The sequence below is a fragment of the Lissotriton vulgaris genome, chromosome 2_1 (genome assembly GCF_964263255.1).
Source record: "Lissotriton vulgaris chromosome 2_1, aLisVul1.2, whole genome shotgun sequence".
In the NCBI taxonomy this organism is placed as follows: Eukaryota; Metazoa; Chordata; class Amphibia; order Caudata; family Salamandridae; genus Lissotriton; species Lissotriton vulgaris.
The window spans coordinates 312461831-312486491 of record NC_141687.1 but is presented as its reverse complement, the minus strand read 5'-3'; the positions used below and the strand labels follow the sequence as shown (position 1 = coordinate 312486491).

Here is a 24661-nt window from a genome sequence, read left to right as displayed (position 1 = left end):
GTATGAATACAGCGCTACGAGACCTCTAGCTAGAAGGCGCGATATAAATACAAACACATTTACATTTACATTCCCATGCAAAACCTATGACTTTTTGACACTGCTCTGGATTCGTAAATCTGAAGCAGCGCCAAAAACACCTTTCCAGGGGAGGCATTAAACTGGCGCCACAAGGAGAAAACATGTCTCTTCGGTTTTTGGTTTTTTTATGTGTGAGGCATTCTGCAGCACACACAGAAGTAGCAAAACACCATTAATGATTTTTTTGGGTGTCACTTCCTGTACAAACACAATAATTCCTGCAATGCTGGCACCCATGATCTAATAGTGCCTACATTGGTGCACGGCTGCTGTTTGTGCACCAGTGCAGAGGCGAGCACAGGGGTGTGCTGTATTCTTGTAAATACAGAGCTTCCCTGCATTTTTCAAATGGAGCAGCTAAGCAAAGCAAAATTGCTTGTGGCGCCGCACTGCACCATTTAATTGTAAATAAGCCCCTTATTGTCTATTATGATAAATGCCAGCCCATATGTAGACATCTGCCCTTTAACACAGCAAATAACCTGCAAGATGATTTTCATTTACCTTAAAATGTGCAAATTCCTGTGCTCTAATCATGCCATGGGCTATAGAGCGACATAACATTGCAGTTGATTCACAAAATAAATAATTTGTGAATACAGAAGTAGAAAATAGTACTTTTTTTGTTCTTGTAAATACCTTAGTAAGTCAATCCCAAATCATTCAAATCTCTATCAGTAAAAGTCCAGTGGGAACAGTCCTTTTTGTTTGTACTATTTGTATATAACCATGAACTGAATATTCCTATTTTATTCCCTTTGTAGAAGTTCTGGGTCAATTCACAAAGATGTTAGAGTGCATAAAATAGTACCAACTGCGTTTTTGTTATACATACTCTTACCTGTCTTTGTGAATCTGCACTCATGTTTTCTTTATTCACAACTGTGTCTGAGAAACTATTGTGGGGACCACATAGACATTGCCTGTTTCACAAAACTGTTAAATTGAAAATACAAAAGTTAATAGCTATGAGGGCATATTATCAAGGGGGTTTATCTCCGCTTTTTTTGGCTTTAAAAGCCAAGAAAGTGGAGATAAAATGATCTTCCTTTTTTTTTCCTAGCTGTTGCTAACACCAGTTAGCGACAGCTAGTAGGAGATAGCGACCATCTTGGACACCGCTTTGCATGTCAGTAATATTTATCACTAATGACATGCAAAGTGGGCGTGCCAAGATGTAAGCGACTGGAAACAGTCGCTAACATCGCTATCTTCTATTACCAACTTTTGAAGATATTCGCGCTAAGCGCGATTATCTCCAAAAGCTAACACCTGCCCCTGAGCAGTTCTTAGCCATGTTATCCAATGGTAGGTGGATAACATGGCTAAGAGCATTAGTCGGTAAAGCATGAATATCGCTGACTTTTCAGCGATATTCATGCATTTCCGACGATTTTTATCGCTTAGGATATAAACCTTGATAATTGCAAGGTTCCTAGGCGATAAAAATCGCTGCAGCACAGCGATAAAAATAGTGCCGCTAAGCCAACATGGCGATAATTATCGCTAGTTGTTGGTAATATGCCCCTATGTTCGCAAGTATACATTTAAGATAGAGCCTGAAGTTTGGAGTAATTCCATCCGTTTGTGAATGATTTGGCTACACTTCAGCATCAGAAAATGTTCTAGGGTATTACAAAAGCATGTTTATGGAATCTTCAGTCTGTTTGGCTTATGTTTCGCAAATGTACTGTTCTTCTGAATCAGCTTTTATTTTTCAGGTCTAATCAGTGTGACCGAGCTCGGCGCACAGGCTGTCCTGTACCAGGTCGTGATTTTCCTTTACATGGTAAGACATCTCCTTTTACGCATGAACAGTAAATTTCACCATACTTAATAGAGCCAGGATTCCATGTGCAACCTGGGTAATGTCTTGTTCTACAGGTTTCCACTGGATTTTATAAAAGACTTGGAGAATTTCAGTGGGGATAGCAAACTTTTTGCATGAAAGCATCAGCTCTCCAAGTGCATTGTTGTATATTCACTATATTGTAGTGTTTACACTCACAATCAACAGTATTTGGCATCCAGTATTAGCAGAACTAGTTCTGGATATCCCTGGACATGATGTCATGGTATTTGTCATTTATCAGCATATAGCCTAGCAAATGCAGTATTAATCACCTCAGCCATGTTGTAATAAAATACTTAGGGCAGATTTGAAAGCCCCTTGTGCCTCTTTTACGCCGCTGTTGTGTCACTTTTGTGACACAGCAGCGGCTCAAGAGAGGTGCCATGGTGCGGGGTATTTACAACGTGGCACATCTGGGAGATGCGTCGCGTTGTAAAGCCCTGCGCCAGAAGAAGGTGTTCTGGCGCGGCGGGAGGCGACCCGGCGCAGGAACGCCTCCTAAAAGTGGCTGAGTGAAATCCACAAGATTTCACTCAGTCACTTTTAAGCCCATGCTGCATCCAAACCCTGCTCCTGCTTGCAGCAGGCATAAGGATTGACGCAGCATTGCACAGATAGGGCAACCCGGAGCCTTGCTAGAGCTGCGTCGCGCTTGCGACGCAACTCCAGCAATGCGACGACTTTACGGCACAGATGCGTCACGAATGTGTCTGTTTTTGCCCCATGGTGTGCTGCATTGTAAATGCGGCGCATCCATGGTGATGGAGCCCTGACGCACAATAACTTGCGCATCCCTGCTGATATGCAGGGATGCACCAGTTATTGTAAATCTGCCCCTCATCATATTATCTCACTAGTGCCATGGCATATTGCACACCATATGCATAATGAGCATTATGACTAAGGATAGAGTATGATCTCTGTTTGTGTACATTCTGTGCTCTTGTGAGAAATTCATATTTTTTTGCAGTGATCACCCCCATTTTTTGACTGATACTGGTATTAACTGACTCTCATTGTGCATTGGATGCTATCAACCAGACCCAGAGCCTGTGCTCTGTGCTCTTTGTAAAAAGTATAAGGTAACTAGGTGGAATTACAATTGGTATGGCAACCTAACTATAAGCCCCTAATATATGGCAGGGCATTTAGGTTTAAAGGCCCACCAGATTTACTGCTCTTCAGTATGCACTGTTGTGTTGCCTGCTGTCATTTTAAAGGTAGCTGTGCTTTTAAAAGTAACTTATATGCAAATTAAAGGTACTTTAAAAGTCTTAATCGACCTTATTTTTATATATTAGTCAAACCTAAGGTGTCTTGTAGGTGCCTTGTAACTATAAACAGGACTTTACAAAATAAGATTTATGTGCCCTGACGAGAAAAAAACTTCGGATTTTGTTTTTCGGCATTGTAGCCCATTGGCTCCATAGGCTAACATGGGAATACTTTAATAAAGTATAACTATTGATAGGAGTGAGCTAATAATATACTTCAAAGTATATACCAACTTGCCAAGGTTGGATTTATTATAACTTTCACAGAAAATAAGTTAGAGAACTTGTTTTTTTGATATGCTAAAATCCTTCCAGGAGCCTCTCCTGATTGGCCATCCTGTAGCAGGCTGAGCCAACTGCTCCGATGAGGTGTGAAGTGGTCTACACAGAGACAAAGGACATCTGGTAGGAGGAGATCTGCAGCACCGGAGCAAATGGCAGGATGGGGGTGGAGTAGCCAAACTGGCCTTCAAAATGGAAATGACAGGACAGGACAAAGGCTCACCCCCACATCCTGCACCTGCAGCCAGACAGGAGCACCAGTAATTGCATTAGGAGAGGGACTGGAAGAGGAGTGTTAGGGAAACTTTGCCATGCCAGTGGGCTGGCTTAGCCAGATTGTAACTTTCAGGACATAGTTTTCCTATTTTTGATTTTAAAGGAATAGTGCATTATTGGACATGAATATGCCATACTTTGGAGAAAGTTGTCATACTTTTTTTGTAACTTTATTTTGCTTTTTATACTTAAAACAAAACATCATGAGTACAGCATACAGTATAACATCTTTTTTTAGCTTAGGTTGCGGCATTGAAGGTCAAACGAGAACAGAAGGGGTACAGAATCATTCTTACATATGGCACATTATGGAACGGAGCATAGTTTAGGTCATATAAGTATTAGTCCTACACTTAGCATTTATTCTCCTTGGCCTCTGCTTCCTCGCCGGTTTTCCTCATCTGTCCCGCCCTCCTCAGTTTATGATGCACTGTGTTCGGACTCACTCCCCATTGTTAGCCCAGTATTACACAATTCCCACCATTCCATCAAATCTGATTGTAACTATTCATATTATGTGTGAGCTTCATGTGTGCCTCCTGTGCTAATGCCCATTCACAAACGTCCTTAAGCCAGACTGACACCTCCGCGTCACTCTGCCCTATCCATGTAATGGCCACTCTATGTCTGGCAAGTACTTGCATTAATTGTAGTAATTTGTAGGGTAATTTGCGTTTTTTGGCCTTCTGTACGTGGACTAGTAGGCATTGCAATGGTTTGTTCCTAAGCAGAAGGCCTGAAATCTCCCTTACCCGATGAACCACCCCTGTCCAGAACTGACTCACCATCAAACAGTCCCATGCAAGATGTAGAAAGTCTGCATTTTCCGTGGCGAACCTCGGACATCTGCTATCTCTGTCGTGGGAGATGTTTTTTTAACTTTGCTGGTGTCAAGTACGTGCAGTGTAATAAATGTTACTCCAGTATTGGAACTTTCTTAGATTTCACCGTCGACGATACCGCCGTCGACGGTGAAAGCGTTGACGGCGTCTTCTCAATAGCCTTTACCTCCTTTCTCGTCGACGATGTAGATGGTTTTTTCGTCGACGATGACCCCTTTTTCGTCGACGATCGCGTCGACAGTGCTGAAACCTTTCCTTTCTCCTCAGAAGGCGTAGAGGAAACTTTCCTGATGGTAATCTTAACTCTATGAGGCAATTTTGGAGGTTCTGAGGTGGACTTTCCCAATTTTAGCTCAGAAGCAGAACCCTTTTTCTCCTTAGGTTTGCCTGAATGAGATTTTGACGGACTGCGCCCTGAAGATCCTGCAGTGGTCTTTTTTGGGGCCTTCTCAGGTCTCTCCCCTGAGGTATGCGTCTGAGGAGATCTACCTCTTTTTTGAGATCTCTTAGATGAACCAGACTCCTCCTCACTCTCACGTGAGAGGATTTTGGAGCCAAATCAGAAGTCTTCCCTCACAATCCCTCAAGGTTTTATTTGAAAAGGTTCGACATACCTTACAATCCTCTGCCTTATGGTCTGGATAAAGGCAGTATATACAATCCTTATGAGGGTCATCTGTGTAAAGGCACTTTCCCAGACATGGTAGATAAATAAGGGCTTCCAATAAGAAGAAAACAGAAGATGAGAAACTTCAAATTCCAGTCAAAATACTGTAGAAATGAAGAGTTTAAGCAGAGCTCAAAGTAGACTCCCTAGCACAACGTGCAGTAGAAAATCTGAGGGGCAGCAGGTTCTCTCAGGAGTGTTCTAGAGGGTGAGGACCTCTGATTTGTTCAGGGAAAAAGTTTGGGCCTTTTTCACATAACAAAGGCTATGGGTTGCAAAAGGGAAATGGGCCTAGGCCTCTTTTCAGTTTGCTATACTACTAAACATTGCTTTTTATATACCGGAGACTTCCGTCTTGACGACGGGGAATGATTCAGGCATGTGAATCTATGAAAGCTTCCAATACTGGAGAACTACAGTTACAGGTAAGTAACTTGTTTTCATAATGTTTTAGTTTAAATCTGGCTTTGCAGGAGACAGTGCGTGTGAGAGCGCCGATAGACACCCACTGCTTTTCTTTTTTCTGCATACTGAGGTCTCTCTCCCAGGCTGCCCTGGATTTAAACTACCTCCTGCAGTCTTCTGTGGTGTAGTTAATGTCCCTGGCCTAGACTACAACACTCCCTGGCCTGTTTATAGGATATAAAGGTTTCGTTCTGGAATAGGTCCGCAAGGACCTCACAGCCGCCATCGCTCCACATCTGAAAAAAACATGTGTGTTTCCATCTCTCTGAAGGGGGCCAGGATCCAGATCGGCAACTCTCTATGGAATGGTGCCCGCCCTAACACACTTTCAACAACTCGATGCCAAATGCCTGCTGTGTGTCTTCCTATGTATGGGAGAGTTCCCTCCGTGCCCTGTCCCTTCATCAGCGTGGTCTGAAGTGTCGCAGTATGAAAGTTGTCATACTTGAGGGTGGCACCTTACAACCGATTGGTCAAGGACGCCCCTCTCTTTGTCACCCAAAAACATTGGATACATATGGGAGAGCTGCCCAGCAATTCAGATCTCAGTCTGAGATTCAGGATTGCCATGCTGAAGCTCCAGGGCTTTTCATCGCTGAGTCGGCTTCCAGGAGTTGACCAACACATTGTGCTGAAAAGTGTTTATTCTTTTAAAATTCCTATCTCTGATTCCCTACATTGGATTTTTGTTGTGTTGGTGTCATTTGAATCATTACAATATATCATATTTTTAAAATCTGGTGTTAGACTTGTATTTTGTGTTGTGTCTAACTCATTTAATGTATTGTTGTTTTGAAATAATTTACACACCTGTCTTCTTATATTGTGATTGTGGCCTTATTACTAGTGGCAGACACATAACTACACCTATTAATAAGCCCTACGCCCCTTACATTGAAAGAGGTCTTAACAATTAGGACATCTTTATAACATAACTTTTTATTAATGCTGATTTCTCAAATACTAGTGAACTAGTTTACAACAAACTTCACAAGGGCACTCTTCTGAGTATAGTTCCAGTTACATGCGAGAATTGGTGCCATTCCGTTTTTTTTTTTTTCTGGAGCACAGAACAAACATCCTGATGGGAGTCAATGGGAAACACCCTCCTCTTTGTCTTCTCGACTCCTGGACAGATCGGCATGAAACTTGCACTGTTGAGTCTATGTTATTACCGTTTCATGTTTTATGTAAAACGTGTGTGTTGGTTCCAGTACTTTTTGGGTGGCTGAGGCGGTGCCCAAGCCAGGCAGAACTTATCACTTCTGTCAGGGTTATGCGATTACACTCACTGTATAACCTGTGCTCACCCTTGGATAGCTTGGCACTGAACAGTCAGGCTTATCACACAGACAATGTGTAGGCATTGGCACAGCACTCTCACACAATAAATACACTAAGCGTCACAAAAGAGTCGTCACATGTGGTATATGACAACATGAACATCTTTTTGTGAGCATAAATCACATTTGGAAATATTATTGGCAGTACTAGGCCCAGAAGTGTTAAAATGACATCAGTAATATGCACCCTTCTTATTTTTACAACCAGCATCCTAATGCGGTGTGATACATTGTCAGAACTGGGCCCACAATGGCAAATAGCACAATTAAAATCTACACATTTCCAGGGTGCACAGCAGGTCACAATGATATCAGGGATGTGTACACAAAGGAATTTATAACACTTTTCAACAACACTGTTGGCCAAGGCTTCACAGGTAAAACCAATTTCAAAACAGAGTATTCCTTAGGTAATGAAACAAACCATTACAACAACACTGTTGTGCTGTACAACTATTTGCAGGCTGTTCTCATGCAGCACATCATCCCAAACTCACACAGCACCATAACGCAGTGCAAAGGATATCAGTAAGTCTGTATGAAGTAGACTCGCACACACACGCACTGTTCACTTTAATACGTTGCAGTATGATATCAGGCAGGTCAGTTGATAATATGAATGTGGACCCTGTTACAGAGTCCCTCCCATAACATTCAGTTAGCCCCCCTCTACTCAGCCCACAAGTAGAATCAAAAACCCCTACCCCTTACTAAACCGGCTTAAGTACGGAGTTCCAGGGGAAAAGGCTGGAACATCTATTAGGGTAACCAGGCAACAGTCGACAAATGGGGGGTTGGCCACCACTCCGAAAGTTCCCCCACTTTATGCGTAGCAGTAACAAGCTAGAGGGTGTCCTCGTTCAATCAAGAAGTCCCTTAAATCGCCTTCCAGCACCAGCTCAGTTCTGCGTAGCACAGGGAGGTCACGCGGTCTGTCTACCCTCTAACGATCGCTCTCGGAAGTGTTCCTCAGTCCTGTCACTTACTCCCACCAGCCAGGCCTGGTCTGGGCAATAGTACCTGGCAACACAATGTAGTTGGGCCAGGTGAGAAAAAGGCAGTTGATTCGCTGCACTGAAGGCAAAACGGATCACTCGGTGCATGAGGGGTGCTGATGTCCCCACACTCCATGGGAATTGATACACAAAGTCTGGTGTACGTTGATCCGAGTCGCACCAGACAATCTGGTCCCAATGAACCATGAGTTGGGTTCTCCATACTTCCCTGGAAATGAAGCACAACATCTGGTGCGCAATTATAAGAGTTGTACCAGACAATACGGTCACAATGAACCGAAACTTGGCTTCGCCATACCCCCCTCGAAATGAGGCACATCGTATAGTGTGCAAAGATACTAGTTGCACCAGACAATTTATTCACAATGAACCAAAAGTTGGGCATGTCATACCTCCCTGGAAATGAGGTGCAATGTCTGGTGTGCAATGATTCGAATCCCACCAGACAATCCATTCACAATCACACCATGGTCGGGTTTGATGTACCTGCCAGGAATCAGGCACACATCTGGTGCACGTTGATACAAGTTGCACCAGACAATCCGGTTAGAATCAATGCACAGTCTGGGGCCTCCCTGGAATGAGGCACAACATAGGGTTTGCAATGATATGAGTTGCTCAAATAACAACAAAGCCTGTAGGTCAAGTGGCGCTGAGGTATATCACATTACACTGGTGAAATTGCACAAACAAGTGAATTAAACAAAGACTATCAACAGTTGCTTATTAAGTCCTATCAGCCCACCTAATGGCGGAGCCTCATGATATGAGTTGCACCATGCAATTTGGTCTCACACACAGTTGCAAGTATAGTGGTGCCACACAAGGCACTACTACGGATGATCTCTGCCTCCGAGGGTCACAAATCGGTGAATAGCACACCACAGGCAAAAAGCATGCAGTCAGCATGTCTCACAAGAGAGATGAAACACAGACCATAAAGAAGGCCATGCTAAGTCCCATAACTGTTTAGTTTGCTCACCACTAATTAGATGCTTATGTGTCCTGAGGTGCCACAATACATGGGCCACACTCCTTAGATGCGGGCACGGTTTAGGGATTTCACACGAAGAAGTGCGGTCTACAGTCGCAATACTTAGTTCCACCCCCATACTGCTCTGCACTCAGGATCCAGCAGATGAAGTAGGTGTTTGAGAGGGCACCGTTCTCCAGATGAAACACGTAGATTGTGCAGGTCCCTCATGGGAGGTCTTTGATGACCCTGAGACCTCCACAAAGAACACGGGGCAAGCTAACAAGCCATTGGAGAGCAAACTTGAGCAGAAGGTAGTCAGCCCAGGCCAGCAACTATTCGAGCAGGGTGCATGGTCCCTCCAATGGCATTAATCCTCCTTGTACACAACAGATTCCTTAGGCAGTGCACACTACGCAGTCCAGGGTGTCTGGTCCCACATCCCTACAGGGATCAGCTCTGCTGAAGTATGGCACCAATAGTTATATTGTAGTGTGCCTTTGAAGAAGGGGTGGTTCAAAGGGTTCCCTTTGAACCACACATGTCTCCCCTAAATTTTAAATATATGACAACGCTTTATTTCGATATAAAAATATCTTAAAAAGCACAAAGCAGTTAGAATACAGTACATGTTTTTTAAGATAATGTTAGTTCTGTCTGCCACAAGGCATTGGAATGCAGATCGTAATCTTTAGTGGGGCCATGATCTGGCTTTCCAGAGGCCAAGTGTCAAATCCAATCCCCCCAGTCTATCCAACCAAGTCCTCAAATGGCAGTGGCCTGTCATTCTAGTTGCATTCCCAATGTTTATGGCTGTGTCTGGGGAATGCACATATGTGCTCCCCAGCCTTCAGTGTGGACTGCAGTCAAACTAAAAGGCACACAAAAGAGTTTAGCGCATAGAAATGCCCCCTTTCTAGATGTGCCATTTCTAAGCTATTAATGACAAACCCACCTTTACCAAGATGGATGATTTGTCACTGTAAACCTAATGATATTAAACAACATGATGCTGCTGCACTGTAAGCCTTCATTGCAACTTAAAGTAATCTCAGCTATTACCCCATGCTAACATGTGAGAAGAGCAAACGTCATAAGTTCTTGTTTCAAACCCTGCTACTGAAATACTAGCACCCAAAATGGTACTGAATATTTTACTCGATTAACTATTAAGGGGCTTATTACGATGTCGGTCAGATGCATCGTAGGGGACTGGAAATGCCCTGCCATATGTCAGCAGTTTGGAGCACAGAATTTGGGTGCGACCGGCCTATGGGCCATCTGAAACATTCATTTCTCAATGGCAGCTTGTGCCGGGGGTGGAAAAGGCCAACAGAACAAGTTGCATTAAAAAACGGATATTTGTAAACATCCCTTCACCCTGTGGTAGGCACCATGTGGTGCCTGCCACAAAGTGCAGAGATATTTCGGGGGGGCACCAGGACCCATGGCGGAAATCCTGGGTACGCCCTGCTAGAGACTCCCTGCTATGGGCCCTGAAAACCACTTTCTGACAGCCTTTCCATGTTGGAAAGGATGTCATGGAAATACTGTGGGAAAAGTACCATCATAATCCAGATGGCAGAGCTGAGGCTGACTCCGCTGTCTTTATGGGATTATGTTGCCTTCCGACGCTCCAATGGGCTTCTTGAGCCCGTTGGAAGCGCAGCGGATGGTCCCTCTGCTGATGGCTTGACCTGCAACATAATAAGGCAGTGGGCAGACTGCAGGGACAGATGTCAGGCGGTCTGCCCTATATTCCCCTTTGTGTTTCTGTAACATGCTCGATCCATTGGTATTCAAGCTTCGAAATTTGCAGTTAGTGTTCGATTTTTTCAAATTAAATGTGCCATCCAGTATAGTGTCAATTTGTCTATTACTTCTTCCTATTCCTACTTCTGTAACAACCAGCAACAAAGGGCTGTTTAGAATGTTACCATGGTTGATGACGTCAGCTGGTGTTTTGAGCTCTGGGGTAGGGTTATTCACCAGATGGTGCTTTTAAATGGAAAGAGATGGATTTATTTTGTTTTACATTTCTTTTAATTAACATTAAAAATATAAGAATTAATTTCAGAAAATAAGAATGTTACATTGAAGAGCCGGAACTATGTTAATCTAACTCTTTGTTGACACAGTTCTGTAAATCAAGACCAATGTTCGTTGTTTTGTAGATACCCTATGGTATGGGCACTGCTGTCGGCGTCCGGGTGGGCAATGCACTGGGAGCTGGAAATGCAGAGCAGGCAAAGAGTTCTTCGACAGTTGCTTTGCTAAGCACAGGTAGGATTACTCTACTCACATCTGAACCCACTCATGCATAGCTATTAATAGATCACAAAAGAGTGCACAGTGGCTATGACCAATGCACATTCAATACACATTAGCTGGACAGAATGTACATCTTCCTTTAGCTCAGTTCTATATGTTTGGTATAGTAAACGAAATGTGCCTCGTACCATCTTATTTACCGACTTTGTAAAGAATTGTTTTGGATCTAATTAGAAAAACACAACTTGAACCAAAGTGCCCAAATGTTTTGATTTACAAGTGCAAGTGCAAATTCGGAATTGGTATTAAATAAATGTAAACATTGCACCAATAAATGTCCACAAATACAATTAAATTAACTGAAGTGCGGTCCAAACACTGTATGTTATTTTTGACTAAATATTCGTTTTAAAGTCTGTGAAATTTGACGTGCAAAAAAATCTACTCCCTGTACTAAGGAGTGGCCTCTAGGGTTGGGTAAAATGAGATATGGGTAAAAACCCAAAGACCTGCGAAATTGTTGATAGTCACAAACATTTGTAAATCACATTCCCATGCTGAATATAGTTTGCAATTTACACCGACCCAGGGAAGCCCTGAGCGGGGCCAAAGTATATTTGGGGAGGCCACATAACAATGCGCTACCATAGTCTAGTCTTGGCAGGACAAGCGCTTAAACCACCAGCTTGAGGTCCTCTTGAGGGAGGACTCGTTTTAGGATTCTAAGAAGCCTCAATTGGTAGTTGGCGCCCTTACACATCACACTAATGTTTTTCTTTGTGTTCAGGTGTGAGTCTAGGGTGATTCCGAGAGATTTAGCTGAATCAATGATAATAGGGGAGCAGTTGAAGGTAGTGAGGTGTTTCATACAGATGCCAATCTTGAGGGTGTGATTAGGAGGGGATATGGCGGTTTTGAGCAGGAGATTGTTCTCGTTTAGCCAGTTTTTGGTAATCCTCAGGGAGGATTTGAGTGAGAGGAGGTCTTCCGAAGAGTTGATTTTCTAGTAAAGTTGCGTATCATCTGCATACATATGAAAAAGAATGTTCATGGATTTTAGAGCACTCGCTAGTGGTTCCAGAAATATATTAAGAGTATGGGAGAGAGTGCCGACCCTTGCAGGACCCCCATGAAGCCTGCGGATGTTTAGGATATCATATGGTTCACTTTAACTCTTGGGGATCTATTGATGAGGAAGGAAGCAAACCATTGCAGTACCTGATCTGAAAGGCCCATCCTGTGTTCCAGAATGGCTAAGAGGATATTGTGAATAACCCTGTCAAATGCCGAGGAGAGGTCAAGTAGGATTAGTAGGCAGGATTCGTTATGTTCTAATATTTTTAGGATGTTGTCTATGATGTGAAGGAGTTCGGATTCAGTACTATGACCGCTCATAAACCTTGGTTGATGTTGATCCAAGAGATTGAAAGTCTCAATTTGCGAGTAGAGTTGCGATTGGATGTTTTTTTCAAGGAGCCTGGCCAGAGTAGGGATGTTGGGGATGGGACGAAAGTTGTTGAGGTCAGATCTATCCACATCAGGTTTTTTGGGAATGAGTGAGACCTGAGCTGCTTTTAAGCATTCTGGGATCTTGTCTTGAGACAGGGAGGCATTGGCAATCTTTGTCCAAACGGGATAAGGGCACTGTTGATTTATTTGAAGAAAGACACGGGTAAAGGGTTGCTGAAATGATTAGAGGGGTTAATGTTCAACAGAGTTTTGTAGATGTCATTTTCACTGAGGGGGGACAGGAGATCGATGTGGCCATGTACTTGGCGCTTATAGTAAGTGGCTTTAGACTCTCAGAGAGGGCAGGAACAGTCGCACTCGCAGGTGGTGTAAGTAGGGCCCTCTTGGATTCGAGCTCACGACTGATGAGCTTAGTTTTTTTCATAAAGAAGATAGCCAGATCGTTGCAGGTGGGTGAGATGACTGTTGATTCAAAATACTTGGGTGCTATAGCTGATTGCTGTTTGACAATTTCGAAAAGTTTTCTGGGACAATTTGAGGCTTGAATGAGTTGGGCTCTAAAATAATTGGCCTTAGTCGTCTTGATTTTTTTATTGTAAGGACTCCTGACTGATCTAAGGAATTTTAAATGATAGATGTAGGGTTTGGCTCTCTAAAAGGTCCATTATATCAACTATAAGTCAAGAAATTGTATCAATATTGGGAGTTCCTGCAAAGCGCTAAATGTTGTCAGAGTCATCAAAGCAGACAAAGACACTAGGCCCTTAGGATAATTTGTCAGATTAAAAAAACAAATATCAAAATTACAGTCCAAAATAGCATCAAGTCAAATAGACTATTGGCATACTATTGGACAGGGTTTTTAACTGTCACCCTATGTGACTTGTGCAATATGGTAGGCTAACAATCAACCCACACCCCCTAGCAATGCTAACAATTAGCAGCCTTTTGATTTATTTGCCATATGTAACCCAAACATTTGGCAACACAGCTAGCATATAAAGGGTGAGGGTGAGAGCCAAGAATTCTAAGAGCCATATTACAACTATAAGTGCTCAAGTAATCACAAATAGGATTGAGCCATCTTCCTCATGATTCGTCGTAAACATGACAAGCAAATAAAGCATGGGTTAGAGAATCAACAGTACCATTGCATACAGGGCTCGACAAACCATCATTACAGGTCCATTTATGGGTAAACGATTTCAGGAGTAAAGTACCAGCCCTAAATTAAAAGCATAATTTACTATCTTGAATATGTTATCTCAATAGGGCTACAAACGACTAGAACTTTTAAAACCTAGAAAAGCTCTAGATAATGATGACTTTTCAGTTGCTGGAACATCAGTCTGGACAGACCATTATTGTCTTTTCAAGGACTCTCTCGAAGGAAGAAGATGGCTGGATGGATTATGCAGAGCTCGCCCAAGCCAAGGGTAAACCAAGTTTTTTGATTTGCTACAGTTAGGCAATGTCATTGAACCTGTCAGAGTCTATAATATCCTAGAGTGCGGTTGCATAGTGACTTAGGACCTGATTATGAGTTTGGCAGTGTGGGAGTGGGGCAGCATGCCACCACGCACTCCCACAGCCCTAAACTCCACTGCTGACCGACTCCTAGATTATAAGTTTCCTCATGATCTTGCATGCGGTCCCGTGGCAGTGCAGTATAAAGGCTCATAAATGAGCCCTAGTACTGCAATGAAGAGGGAGCAGCAAAGCCCATTACTGCATGACATGGATTGTGAAGTCCATACCTTGCAAGAACATTGGATGCACTCCCACAGGGGGCATTCCATGTGCCCCCCCCTTCGTCCATCCCCAGGCCTTAAGCCAATAGGGGGCCGTGTAGGACCACTTTTATTTCCTCACCACCACAGTTTTCATGGCGGGCTCACCGCCATTAAAAAAGTGTGGCAGTGAGGAATCTTGTAACATGCTTGGCGGTGCTGCACTGCCAGCATAGTGCTACCCTCTGACCAGCACGCCACTGCAGAGGGATCACGGATCCCTGGTAGTTGAGGCGGTCCAATGACTGTCTGACCACCGAAGTCGTAATTGGGTGGTCGGACTGCTGGTGCAGCAGTTGCTGCACCACCACCGTGGGTTTGATTGTCCATAGGACTGCAAAACTCATAATCATGCCCTTAGTTTAAGAATTGACCAAAGCCTCCTCCAGAATTTAAAAGGCTGCAATCCAACTTTCCCTCCTCTCACCTTTCTGCCCATATCAAGAAATAAAGGGAGAAGTGGGGTTCTTGTAGGAAGTGAGACAAGCACCTCAAAAATGTATTCTCAGATCTAGCGAGGGCAGTTGGAGAAGAGATTCTCCAAAGTTCAGAGCCAAACAGAGCTTAACCCACAGTCATGGCCTCCTAGTTAACAAGAACTGGCCCCTGTCTATGTTTGAGTGTCATAGTCTCAACATTTAGCTCCAAGATATATTCAAAGAGAGGGTGACACCCATATAAAATAAATAAAGTTAAGCCTTTCCAATGGGAGATCCCCACAAAATATTTTCCCCTAAAAGATGTGTGTTGCTTAAAAGTCATAAACTTTGTCTTGGCTTTGTTGATTTCCAAGCCACATCCCATGCAGAAATCTCCAAAGCACAGCAGCAATTGCTTCAAACCGCTGGGGATTCGTTATTTACCACCAACTACAAGTTGGTAGTAAATACCGAATACCTTTAAAAAAGCAATTATTGTCTTTTTTAAGAATGCCATGTGGCAAACATACATGCCCTTAGGTCATGTATGTGCACCACATGTGCACACATGCACGATTCAGGGGTGCAACAGGGTGTCAATGTGACACCCTGCCACCCTTGAATATTCTCCAGCTATTACCGATTCGGTATTTACCGAATCGGTTATAGTGAATGACTTCCCATTCATTCCTATCAGGCCCATAGGAATAAATGGGAAGGTGTTCCTCATTACTGAATCGGTATTACCGATTCGGTAATAAGTAATATTACCGAATCGGGAAATTTTACTGATTTATTACCTACATCACATTTACTGATTCTTAAATACTGAATCAGTAAAATACGGTATTTAAGAATCGGTAAATTGTGACTACCTACAGCTAGCCCTAAGTTATTAAGAAATAGAGAAGTCCTAGTAGGGCCCAAGTAGCAGCCCTGGTGAACACCATTATGCACAGCAAATCGATCTGTTAATTTACCCACGCTACCCCATCTGACTTGCACAAAATTACCTTCATGGAAGCAAATGATTATTGCTAGGAAAAGGGGTATGCCCATGTCCTAAATGACTTGCTACAACTTTGTATGTTGAACTAAATAAAAGGCAGTGTTTAGGTCGACAAAGGGAACATATACATTGCCTTTGCTGATAGATGCTATTTTCAAAATATATAAGCAAAAATGTTACTTATTTTTTGAGTGGAACCCAGCTTGATATGGTGAAAGAATGTCATCATTATCAATCCATTCCTGGTCCAGATGACAAAAAATATTTTCAGCATAGTCACTAAGACTAATAGGTCTATTGTTGCCCTTTAGATATCTCTTCCCCTTTTTAAAAACGGGAATAACTTCAGCTTCCTTCCAGGAATCTGGGATGGGGTTCAATGGGCAATATCACTAGTAAGAATAGTAAAATACTTAGCCCAATTAGCTCTTCTATAGAGAAATATGTCAGCAGGACCATCCAGTCCTGCTGCTCTACTGCGAGTAATTGTGCCAAGGGATTTGGAAACATCAACAAGATCAAAAATGGTAGATGTCGATGCTGAAGGGTCGATAACTGAAGCCTCGTGATTACCAGACGCAAATAAAGAGTGATGACTTTCAGAATACAAGTTGAAAAAGTGATCAAGCCAATCAGAAGGAGGAATATAGTTGGGTAGTGGGGAGGCAAACTCGTCACTTCCCTTTGCAACCAGGTACCAGAAGTTGGCAGAGTCCTGAGAAGAACAGGTGTCCTTTAAATAGTTCCACTATCTATCGCCCCACTCTCTTTTTGCATTGGCCTGAATCACTTTGTACCTATTGCTGGCTGAGGTAGTTTGGATCTCATCCTTACATTTAATACCCTCAGCCAATTCCCTGCATGCTTGTCTACACTTTTTATTAAAGCAGGTTTTAGGTCTGAGGGCATGCTTAGTAATGGCAGGGACTGAGATGATAATGTAGGACACACTTTGCTTGAAATATTTGCAAAGGGTGTGCGGAAACCCTATAACTATATCAAGAAAAGAGCATTTATCAAGCAGACCCTGTGTAATAGCTGCCAGGAAGGTCAGTGTGCTCCATTACCTGATTCCATCTTAGCCACCTCCAGCCATTAGTAGGCTGTATGATGCTAGTAGAATACAAAGTCTGAGGAATGTTCAGTGGTTTTGCAGAGAAGGCAGTTAAAGTGAGACCTAAGGGATTATGGTTGCTCTCAATCCATTCATCTATGTCCAGTTCAGTTCAATTCAATAGGCTTTATTCGGTGATTGGCATTCATTTAAAACTATTAACAATCTCGGCCAGTCCAAAAATAAATATATATTTGTTGTCAAAATGTTTTTATTGACTTTTCTTCAAAAGATACAAACATTGTGTACTAGTCACATTTGTGTTCAAATCGTCCCACAGGATCTTGCACAGTGCATTAGATAGCTAGAGAGCATGTACAGTGTATTCACAAGTTACAAGCTTCTACTGCGGGGATCTATCAGGAACAGACGGGCATGCCATTGGGTAAGCGAGGGAGGTTCTGGCTTCTTCCAGGCCACGCCTGTAGGCATTTTGGCTGCTCCCAAACATATCCACGTGATGGAGCGGGCTGCATAAGTCTGGTATTTGAGGCTGGGGTCCCGGATACCTAGGAGCATGTGTTCCACAGAGTCAGCAATCGGGTAGCCTAAGATGTGTTTAATTTGAGATAGGATTTCCTTCCAGAACAGTTGCATAGAGAGGCAGTACCACCAGATGTGCCTAAAGTTCCCCAAAAGGCCGCAGCCCCACCAGCATTGGTCAAAGGTGTCGGGAAAGATCGAGTGCAATTTTTGTGTGTGAAGATACCAGTCATACATAATTTTGTAGTGAGCTTCCCTGACGAACATGGAATGTTTGTGTTTAGTGTGTAGAGGGATTCCTGTTGTTTCTCAGAGGGCGAGCAAGAGCACATTTAAGAAGGAGATGCATCCCTTAGCTGTGGCGCCTGTTTGGACAAATCTTTCTATCGGGAGCAATTCTCTGGTGGCTGCCCACTGCATAAGTGGCTGCTGGGCCAGTTGATACACTTTTGTGGGTGTAAGTCGGAAGCAGGTTGCACAGTCAGCAAAAGTTTGCATCTTACCCTTGAGGAAGAGATCCGAGACCATGAGACATCCTTCCTCTCTTCATTTAAAAGCATACCTCCTCCTCAATTTGATTGCGCACAAGTTATAATTAAGGACAGAGTAGCAAATTGTAGGAGAATTTTGACATTTTAAAAAGATCCGCTCCTCTTGGAGTGATGTAAAGTGCTTGTGCTTTAAAATTAGTCGTAAGAAGCGTCTTCTCAAGCTATTATATAAAGTTAAAAAAAGTATAAAATATACTGTCATTTGAGGTGAAGAATTATCACATAGACAGCCTGGACGGGATTCAAACCAGGAACCACAGTTAGGAAAAAGCAACCAAAAATGAATTAAATGTAGCATGAGCCTTGTGAGATAAAATCTATGTTCTGAATACCTCAAACACCCTCCCCCGACCCCACCCCTAGGTTAAATATTACTGTAGCACGTGCATTGTAGAAATTGGCAAATAGTTGAGGCTAAATAGCTTGACCTTGCAATCTCATCATTCATTGTTATACTAACTAAGACATTATTTTGTGGCCCATTGGTATCTGGACAATCAAAAAGGTTAGTCAGGCCCATATCATTAAAGCTTTTCCTGACATTTGTCAGCCTTGGGATTTGGAGTAAATTTTCCAAACTCAGACAGTCACTCAAAACGTCACTCGAGAAACCTGCGTGTGGAGTACACTAGATATTAACCTAGAGTAAGAGGTAGACCATTTTAATTTTGTCTTCCAAGTAGCCTATGCCACGTTCACTGTGGGAGATAAAGCTTGAGGTCAATTTCAGGATGGACAATAGTTTGTAAAAGAACTTGTTTTCGAAGGCCTGCATTCTAGGTGCTGTTTCATAATCCCACACGCTTGCTCCATTTGTTGCTATGCCAATCTATTTAGATTTATACAACTGGACCATCTCTTTGATAGGCTTATTCCCCAATTATTTTGTGAATCTAAAATAGATTTGCACACTACTCCCATTATCTGTATTCTCTGGGTGGTCGTGCTGCCCCACAACAAATTTGCTTCAAACGTGATACCTAAGTAATTTAAATATGGCACCTTAGTGATCGATGTCTCACCAATAAGGAAAATTTTTGTTTTATTGTTTTTGGCCCACAGATTAAAATAAATGATTTCTGATTATTTACTTTTAAACTTAGGTTTGTCTTAAAACTATTAAAGAAAACACAAGGAGATGATGGACGGAATGCTGAAACTTTTCAGAGAATCACCCCCGGTCACAGATTTTTATTAAAGCCATCATTGTTCTTTAGCTCACTTCGCCAACCCAGTTCATACCCATCCATATGCAAATCAGTCATGACCCTGTTACTCATGAGAACAGTCCAAACCGAACTACCAAGCCATGTCTTCCCTGAACCGGAAACAAACATTCTAGTACCAGTTTCGGAGTAACCCACCTCATCAGCCAGGTTATCTTGAATCCAGTGGCAAAGTGAGCAAGGGACCAATGTCTGGGCATACCCTGCCAACTTAGGGTGAACAAATCAAGCACAAGGACATGATGGACAGAGCGCTGAAACGTTTCAGACATTTACCCCCAGTCACAGATCTGGGTTGAGAAGCTATCATCGTTCTTTAGCTCACTTTGCTACCGCAGTTCCAACCCAGCCGTATGCAAATTAGTCTTGACCCTGTACCTCATGGGAACAGCCCAACCCGAACAGCCAAGTCAGATCTCCCCTGGACCAAAAACAAACATCCTGGCACCAGTTTCGGGGTACCACCTGGAGTGGCAAATTTGCCCACTATTCCTCTCCAAGCAAGGTTCTGGAAGTGGTGAGAAGCGTTTACTACAAGGAATCGCAGGCACCATCAATTGTTGGCCTAATGGTTCATTTAAGCTTGTAGAGTCCCCCGGGCAGGAGAAATGTTGGTGGTAATCTTCCGTGAGGCAGGTCCTTTAACCCCCTCCCCCCTGCTGATGACGGAAGCGCTCCGTCATCAGCCGCGGTGGGGCTGTGCTGATGACGGAGCGGTTCCGTCATGGCCCGCCCGACGCTCCTGCGCGGCGCGGATTCCCCGCCTGCGCTGAGCGTTCTATTGAGCAGGCTGGGCCATGACGGAACCGCTCCGTCATAAGCACAGTGCAACCGACGCTGGTGACAGAGCGGTTCCGTCACCAGCATGCACCCGCCGCATTTACGCCCCGCCCCCTTAGCACTGCGGCGGAATAGCGGCCCCAGTGAAGGGGTTAAAAAAGCTAGAAATTGAATAAGATGAGATGTTTTCTTCCTTGAGGGCACACTTCCACACCCCTCGGATGGTACATGATCAGTTATTCTCTTGGAGATGGCCCTTTAGCTGCCTCAAGCAATTTGCTTGGAATTGGTCCCCCATGTGTGCTTGTGAAGTTGGGTTTACTCTCATAAGGAACCCCACCTCCTTAATGAGGAGGTCAATTTACATAAGAGTGCAGTCATCAGACTTGACAGAGCCCTTCGAGTGTTTGGCAACCTTTTGGACGACATCACTTGCCTTACGTTTTCTCATGACATATGAATAAAGCAGATATGAGCACTAGTAAAAACTATTTTATTAACCTGGCTATTACAACTGGCACAACCTACACAAATCAAATGCTGTAGACAGTAAACAAATTAATGCAATATTTTCAAAACCATGCTCTTCAGATCAGGATCACAAAGTAAATTAAAAAAACAAAAAACACAAAGTCCAGAGTACCAGTTCATACAAAGTAGCTTCAGGACCAAGTTCTCCATCAAAAGATGGATAGATAGGGGCGACGGTACCTTTAGGACCATAAATGCTTGACCAAGTGGTGTGGCCCAGCCTCATCCAGGCTCCGTTGCATATAGATGGGCCTGCCCTTCGCCTAGGCTTTGCTCATGCGTGTTCTGTTCTCCAAGATGTCTTGAGGCACTTTATGTGCATGTCTGCAACAGTCCCATCTCCTTGCTCTCAGAAAGGATATTGGATCTTGTAGTCCCTCAGCGATGCAGTGAGCAGTTTTCATGGACTCTGAACCCCTTGGCAGCAGTGACTTAGTTGTTTGAGCAGTGAGATGTCTTGAAGAGCTTTATGCGTGTGTCTGCACCAAGCCCTGCGTACTTGCTCCTATGAAGGACCAGGGGGCTTGAAGTTCCCCAACAATGGAGTGAGCAGGTTTCAGGGAACATAACCCCTTCATAGAGGTAACTGAGTTGTTTGGTATAGTATACCTTGGAAACCGCACCTGACACAGATTTCTAGGCGTAATACTGAGAATGTTGGTGAATACGGGGAGTACAAAAAAGCACTTACTACTATTGAGTCCCTTACCGCAGAGGATATATTTGGGATAGAGGAGGAAGACAATGGTTGGGGTGTACCACCTCTGTCCATACCCCCTGTAAAGCGATGGACCCAGGTGGCTATCCGACTGTATGCACTCACTCTGGAATACGGTTTAAGGACTGCAAATGGTAGGACTAGATCCGACACCCTTGGGGCATCTACTTATAATAGGGCAACCAGTCCATCCCGAATTAACTATATATTACTGGATGTTAGGCTTTGGGGTTTTGTCCTAGACATGATGGTGTGTAACACAACCGACATTGATCATAATCCTCTTTGTATGTCACTGAGGCCCCCCTGGATACCAATTCGCCACACACTACCTAACCACATCTACTCTGTGACCAAGGAGGTGATACCCTCAAACTCTAGCAGAGCCCTGAGGTTGACCTTGATGAAGTAAAAATGTAGGCCATCAAGCGAGTTCTTTGTGAAAGCATAATTGAGCTAAGAGAGGGAATAGTAGTAGTGTTAACTAATGCTCTTAGTGTGCACTCTCGTACTATTGAACAAATTTGTATTTACTTTCAAGCCCCGAATAGGCCCACTAAATCTCTTGTCGAAACTGGAAAAGGCAGAAAATGGTTCACAAAGGAGTGCAGACTCAAACGCACGGCCCTGATAATTGCGATTAGAGACAAGAAGAGTCCCGCTATTAAAGTTGCAAGGCAGGAATATAGAAAGTCGCAGCATCAAGCGAAGCTAGACTGGGATGAAATCCTATGGGTTGACCTAAAAAATGCGAGTCTAGCAAGAGATTCCAATCACTTTTGGTCTTTGGCTAGATAGGCAAACATGGGGGAGTTAGAACAAATCCCTAATTACATGACATCCCAGGTCTGGAATGACCATTTCTGTAATCTATACTCCGAGCGTAACAGTCCAAATGCGGAGGCCCATTCCGCTCAAACCTTATTAACTCCTGTAGAGGGCAAATGCAATTTATTTACATTAAAAGAAGTAGAGTCAGCCATAAGCAAGATAGTACCCGCAAAAGCTCCAGGACCTGATGGCCCACCAGGGGACTTATTACTAGCTGATCGGGTCAAGCGGGCTGCGTATGTTCTCCTCCTCATTAACTCCATCGCTGGAGGATGCCCGGTCCCAGATTCATGGAAGGGAGCTGAGGTAGTCCCAATTTACGTAAAGGGGGCCAGAGAAGACCCTTTCAACTATAGGCCAATTAGTCTTATAGATGCAATGCAGAAGATAGTTGGCGGGGTCATAGTGCAGAGGATCCTACTGTGGGCAGAGGAAGAAGACATTCTTTCACAATTTCAGGCAGATTTCTGGACCAAGATAGGAACGTGGACCAGGTCTTTAGGCTTCTTATGATCTATTGGAAAGTGGTGGTACTTGGTGGGGGCAGCCTCTACGTTTCCTTCATCGATTTGAAGACTGCCTTCGACTTGGTCCCTAGAGATAAGTTATGGCATGTATTGAAAGTTATGGGCATCCCTTCATTGACTCTTAACCTACTCCTAAGGCTACATGAGGGTAACTACACTCAGATTAGGTGGGGGTCACAGGGACTGCTTACTGGCAGGATTCCAGTAAACAGGGGAGAATGACAGGGTTGTGTGATGGCACCCGCCCTGTTCTCATTATATGTAAAGGGGGTGGTTAAATTCCTACAAGAAACACCAGCAGATGCCCCTACCCTGGCAACAAGGTGCCAACTCTCCTGTTTGTTGACGACACACTACTGATCTCGAAGACACCAGCAGGCCTCCAGAAGCTCTTGAACAGGTTCCAGCTTTTTTGTAGTACTTGGGGTTTAGTCATGAATACGTCCAAAACAAAGTTTATGAGTTTTAATCCCCTTAAATCTTTTAAGAGCAATATCATTCTAGATGGAATGTGTCTTGAGAGAGTTAAGACCTTTGACTACCTTAGGATACACCTCTCTCACAAAGCCCAATGGAAATTTCATTTGGACAAAATGCTTCTGAATCACAAGCGCGGGCTGGAGTGATAAGTAAAGAACATCACTCGTCATATAGCAGATCTATTGCTCCAGTCCTCGCCGTGTACAAAGCTAAGGTAGTTAGTACGACCCTTTATGGCGCCTAACTATGGGGTTTTAACAATCTTGACAACCTTGGTAGATCGGATAATAAGTTCCTCAGGGACCTCCTTATGCTACCACAAGGAACACCTTTAACGGTAACCCCCCTGTTATATGACTTGGGCAGGCATCATATTAAAGATCTGGCCAAACTCTGCCCCCTGCTGTAATGGGTACGCCTTAGGCGCACCTCAGAACTTGTAAATTATGCCAATGCTTTCACTGAGGTAATGACATTGGATACTGGTAAAAACATCAAATGTATTACGAATGTCAAGGCTCTGCTGCTAACTTTGGGACTTAAAGTGTCATGGGACTCCCAAAACCCCCCGAAAAAAGCTGAGCTTAAACGCATTTTATGGGAGTAGATAGGTGCTAGAGATCTCAGTAACCTAAACTTAGGTAGGCTTACAGAGGAGTTTTTTCATCATAAATCATCTAGAGCATTTGAATCTTATCTAGATGTGATTCAGACCCCAAGAGACAGGACTTTATACACTCAATTTAGATTTGGCACAATCCCAGTTGCCGAATTTACTATGAAGTGGCGCTCCTTTGATCAGACCGCTACAGAATGTCTGTCTTGTGGGAATCCTAATGAGAGCATTGCACACCTTATGTTTACCTGCCCTGCTTACGCCAGCACCAGGTCTTGTTGGCTTGTACCTATTTGCAAGCAGCTATAGGCACCACTAACCATCAAGATGCCCTTCGAATACTGAGAACAGACCCAAGAATCTTGTATGTTTGTGCCGTTGCTATGTTTCTGGGTCAAGCCTGGTCAATTAGGCATAACGAAGGGCCTCCAAAAATTAACATAGTGGTTAAAAGCACGTTCATTGTAAGATTGAAGCTTGTTATGCTACTACTTGATTTAGAGAATTTACTTTATGGGGCAGATTTATGTTGGGAATGCGTCACGTTTGCGTCACGCAACTGCGGCGTAAACGTGGCGCATCCCTACGACCCATTTACAACGTGACGCATCTAGGCAGATGCGTCACCGTGTAAAGCCCTGCGCCACTTGTGGGCTTTCCGGCACAGGGTGGGCGTTCCGGGGCAGGTGCGCCTCGCAAAAGTGGCTGAGTGAAATCTATAAGATTTCACTCAGTCACTTTCAGGCCAATGCTGCGTCAAAACCCTGCGCCTGC

The 24661-nt window shown here is 43.6% G+C and overlaps 1 protein-coding gene across 2 annotated transcripts in view; it reads left to right on the top strand.

The window, feature by feature from the left end:
- The window catches only part of LOC147730245 (multidrug and toxin extrusion protein 1-like), a 673781-nt gene that overhangs the window by 509494 nt on the left and 139626 nt on the right, over positions 1–24661 (top strand). For both annotated transcript variants that reach the window (XM_086958536.1, XM_086958535.1), the window contains exons 10-11: positions 1803–1870; positions 11246–11354. In XM_086958536.1, coding sequence (XP_086814662.1) covers positions 1803–1870; positions 11246–11354 — 177 coding nt within the window. The remainder of the gene's footprint in view (positions 1–1802; positions 1871–11245; positions 11355–24661) is intronic.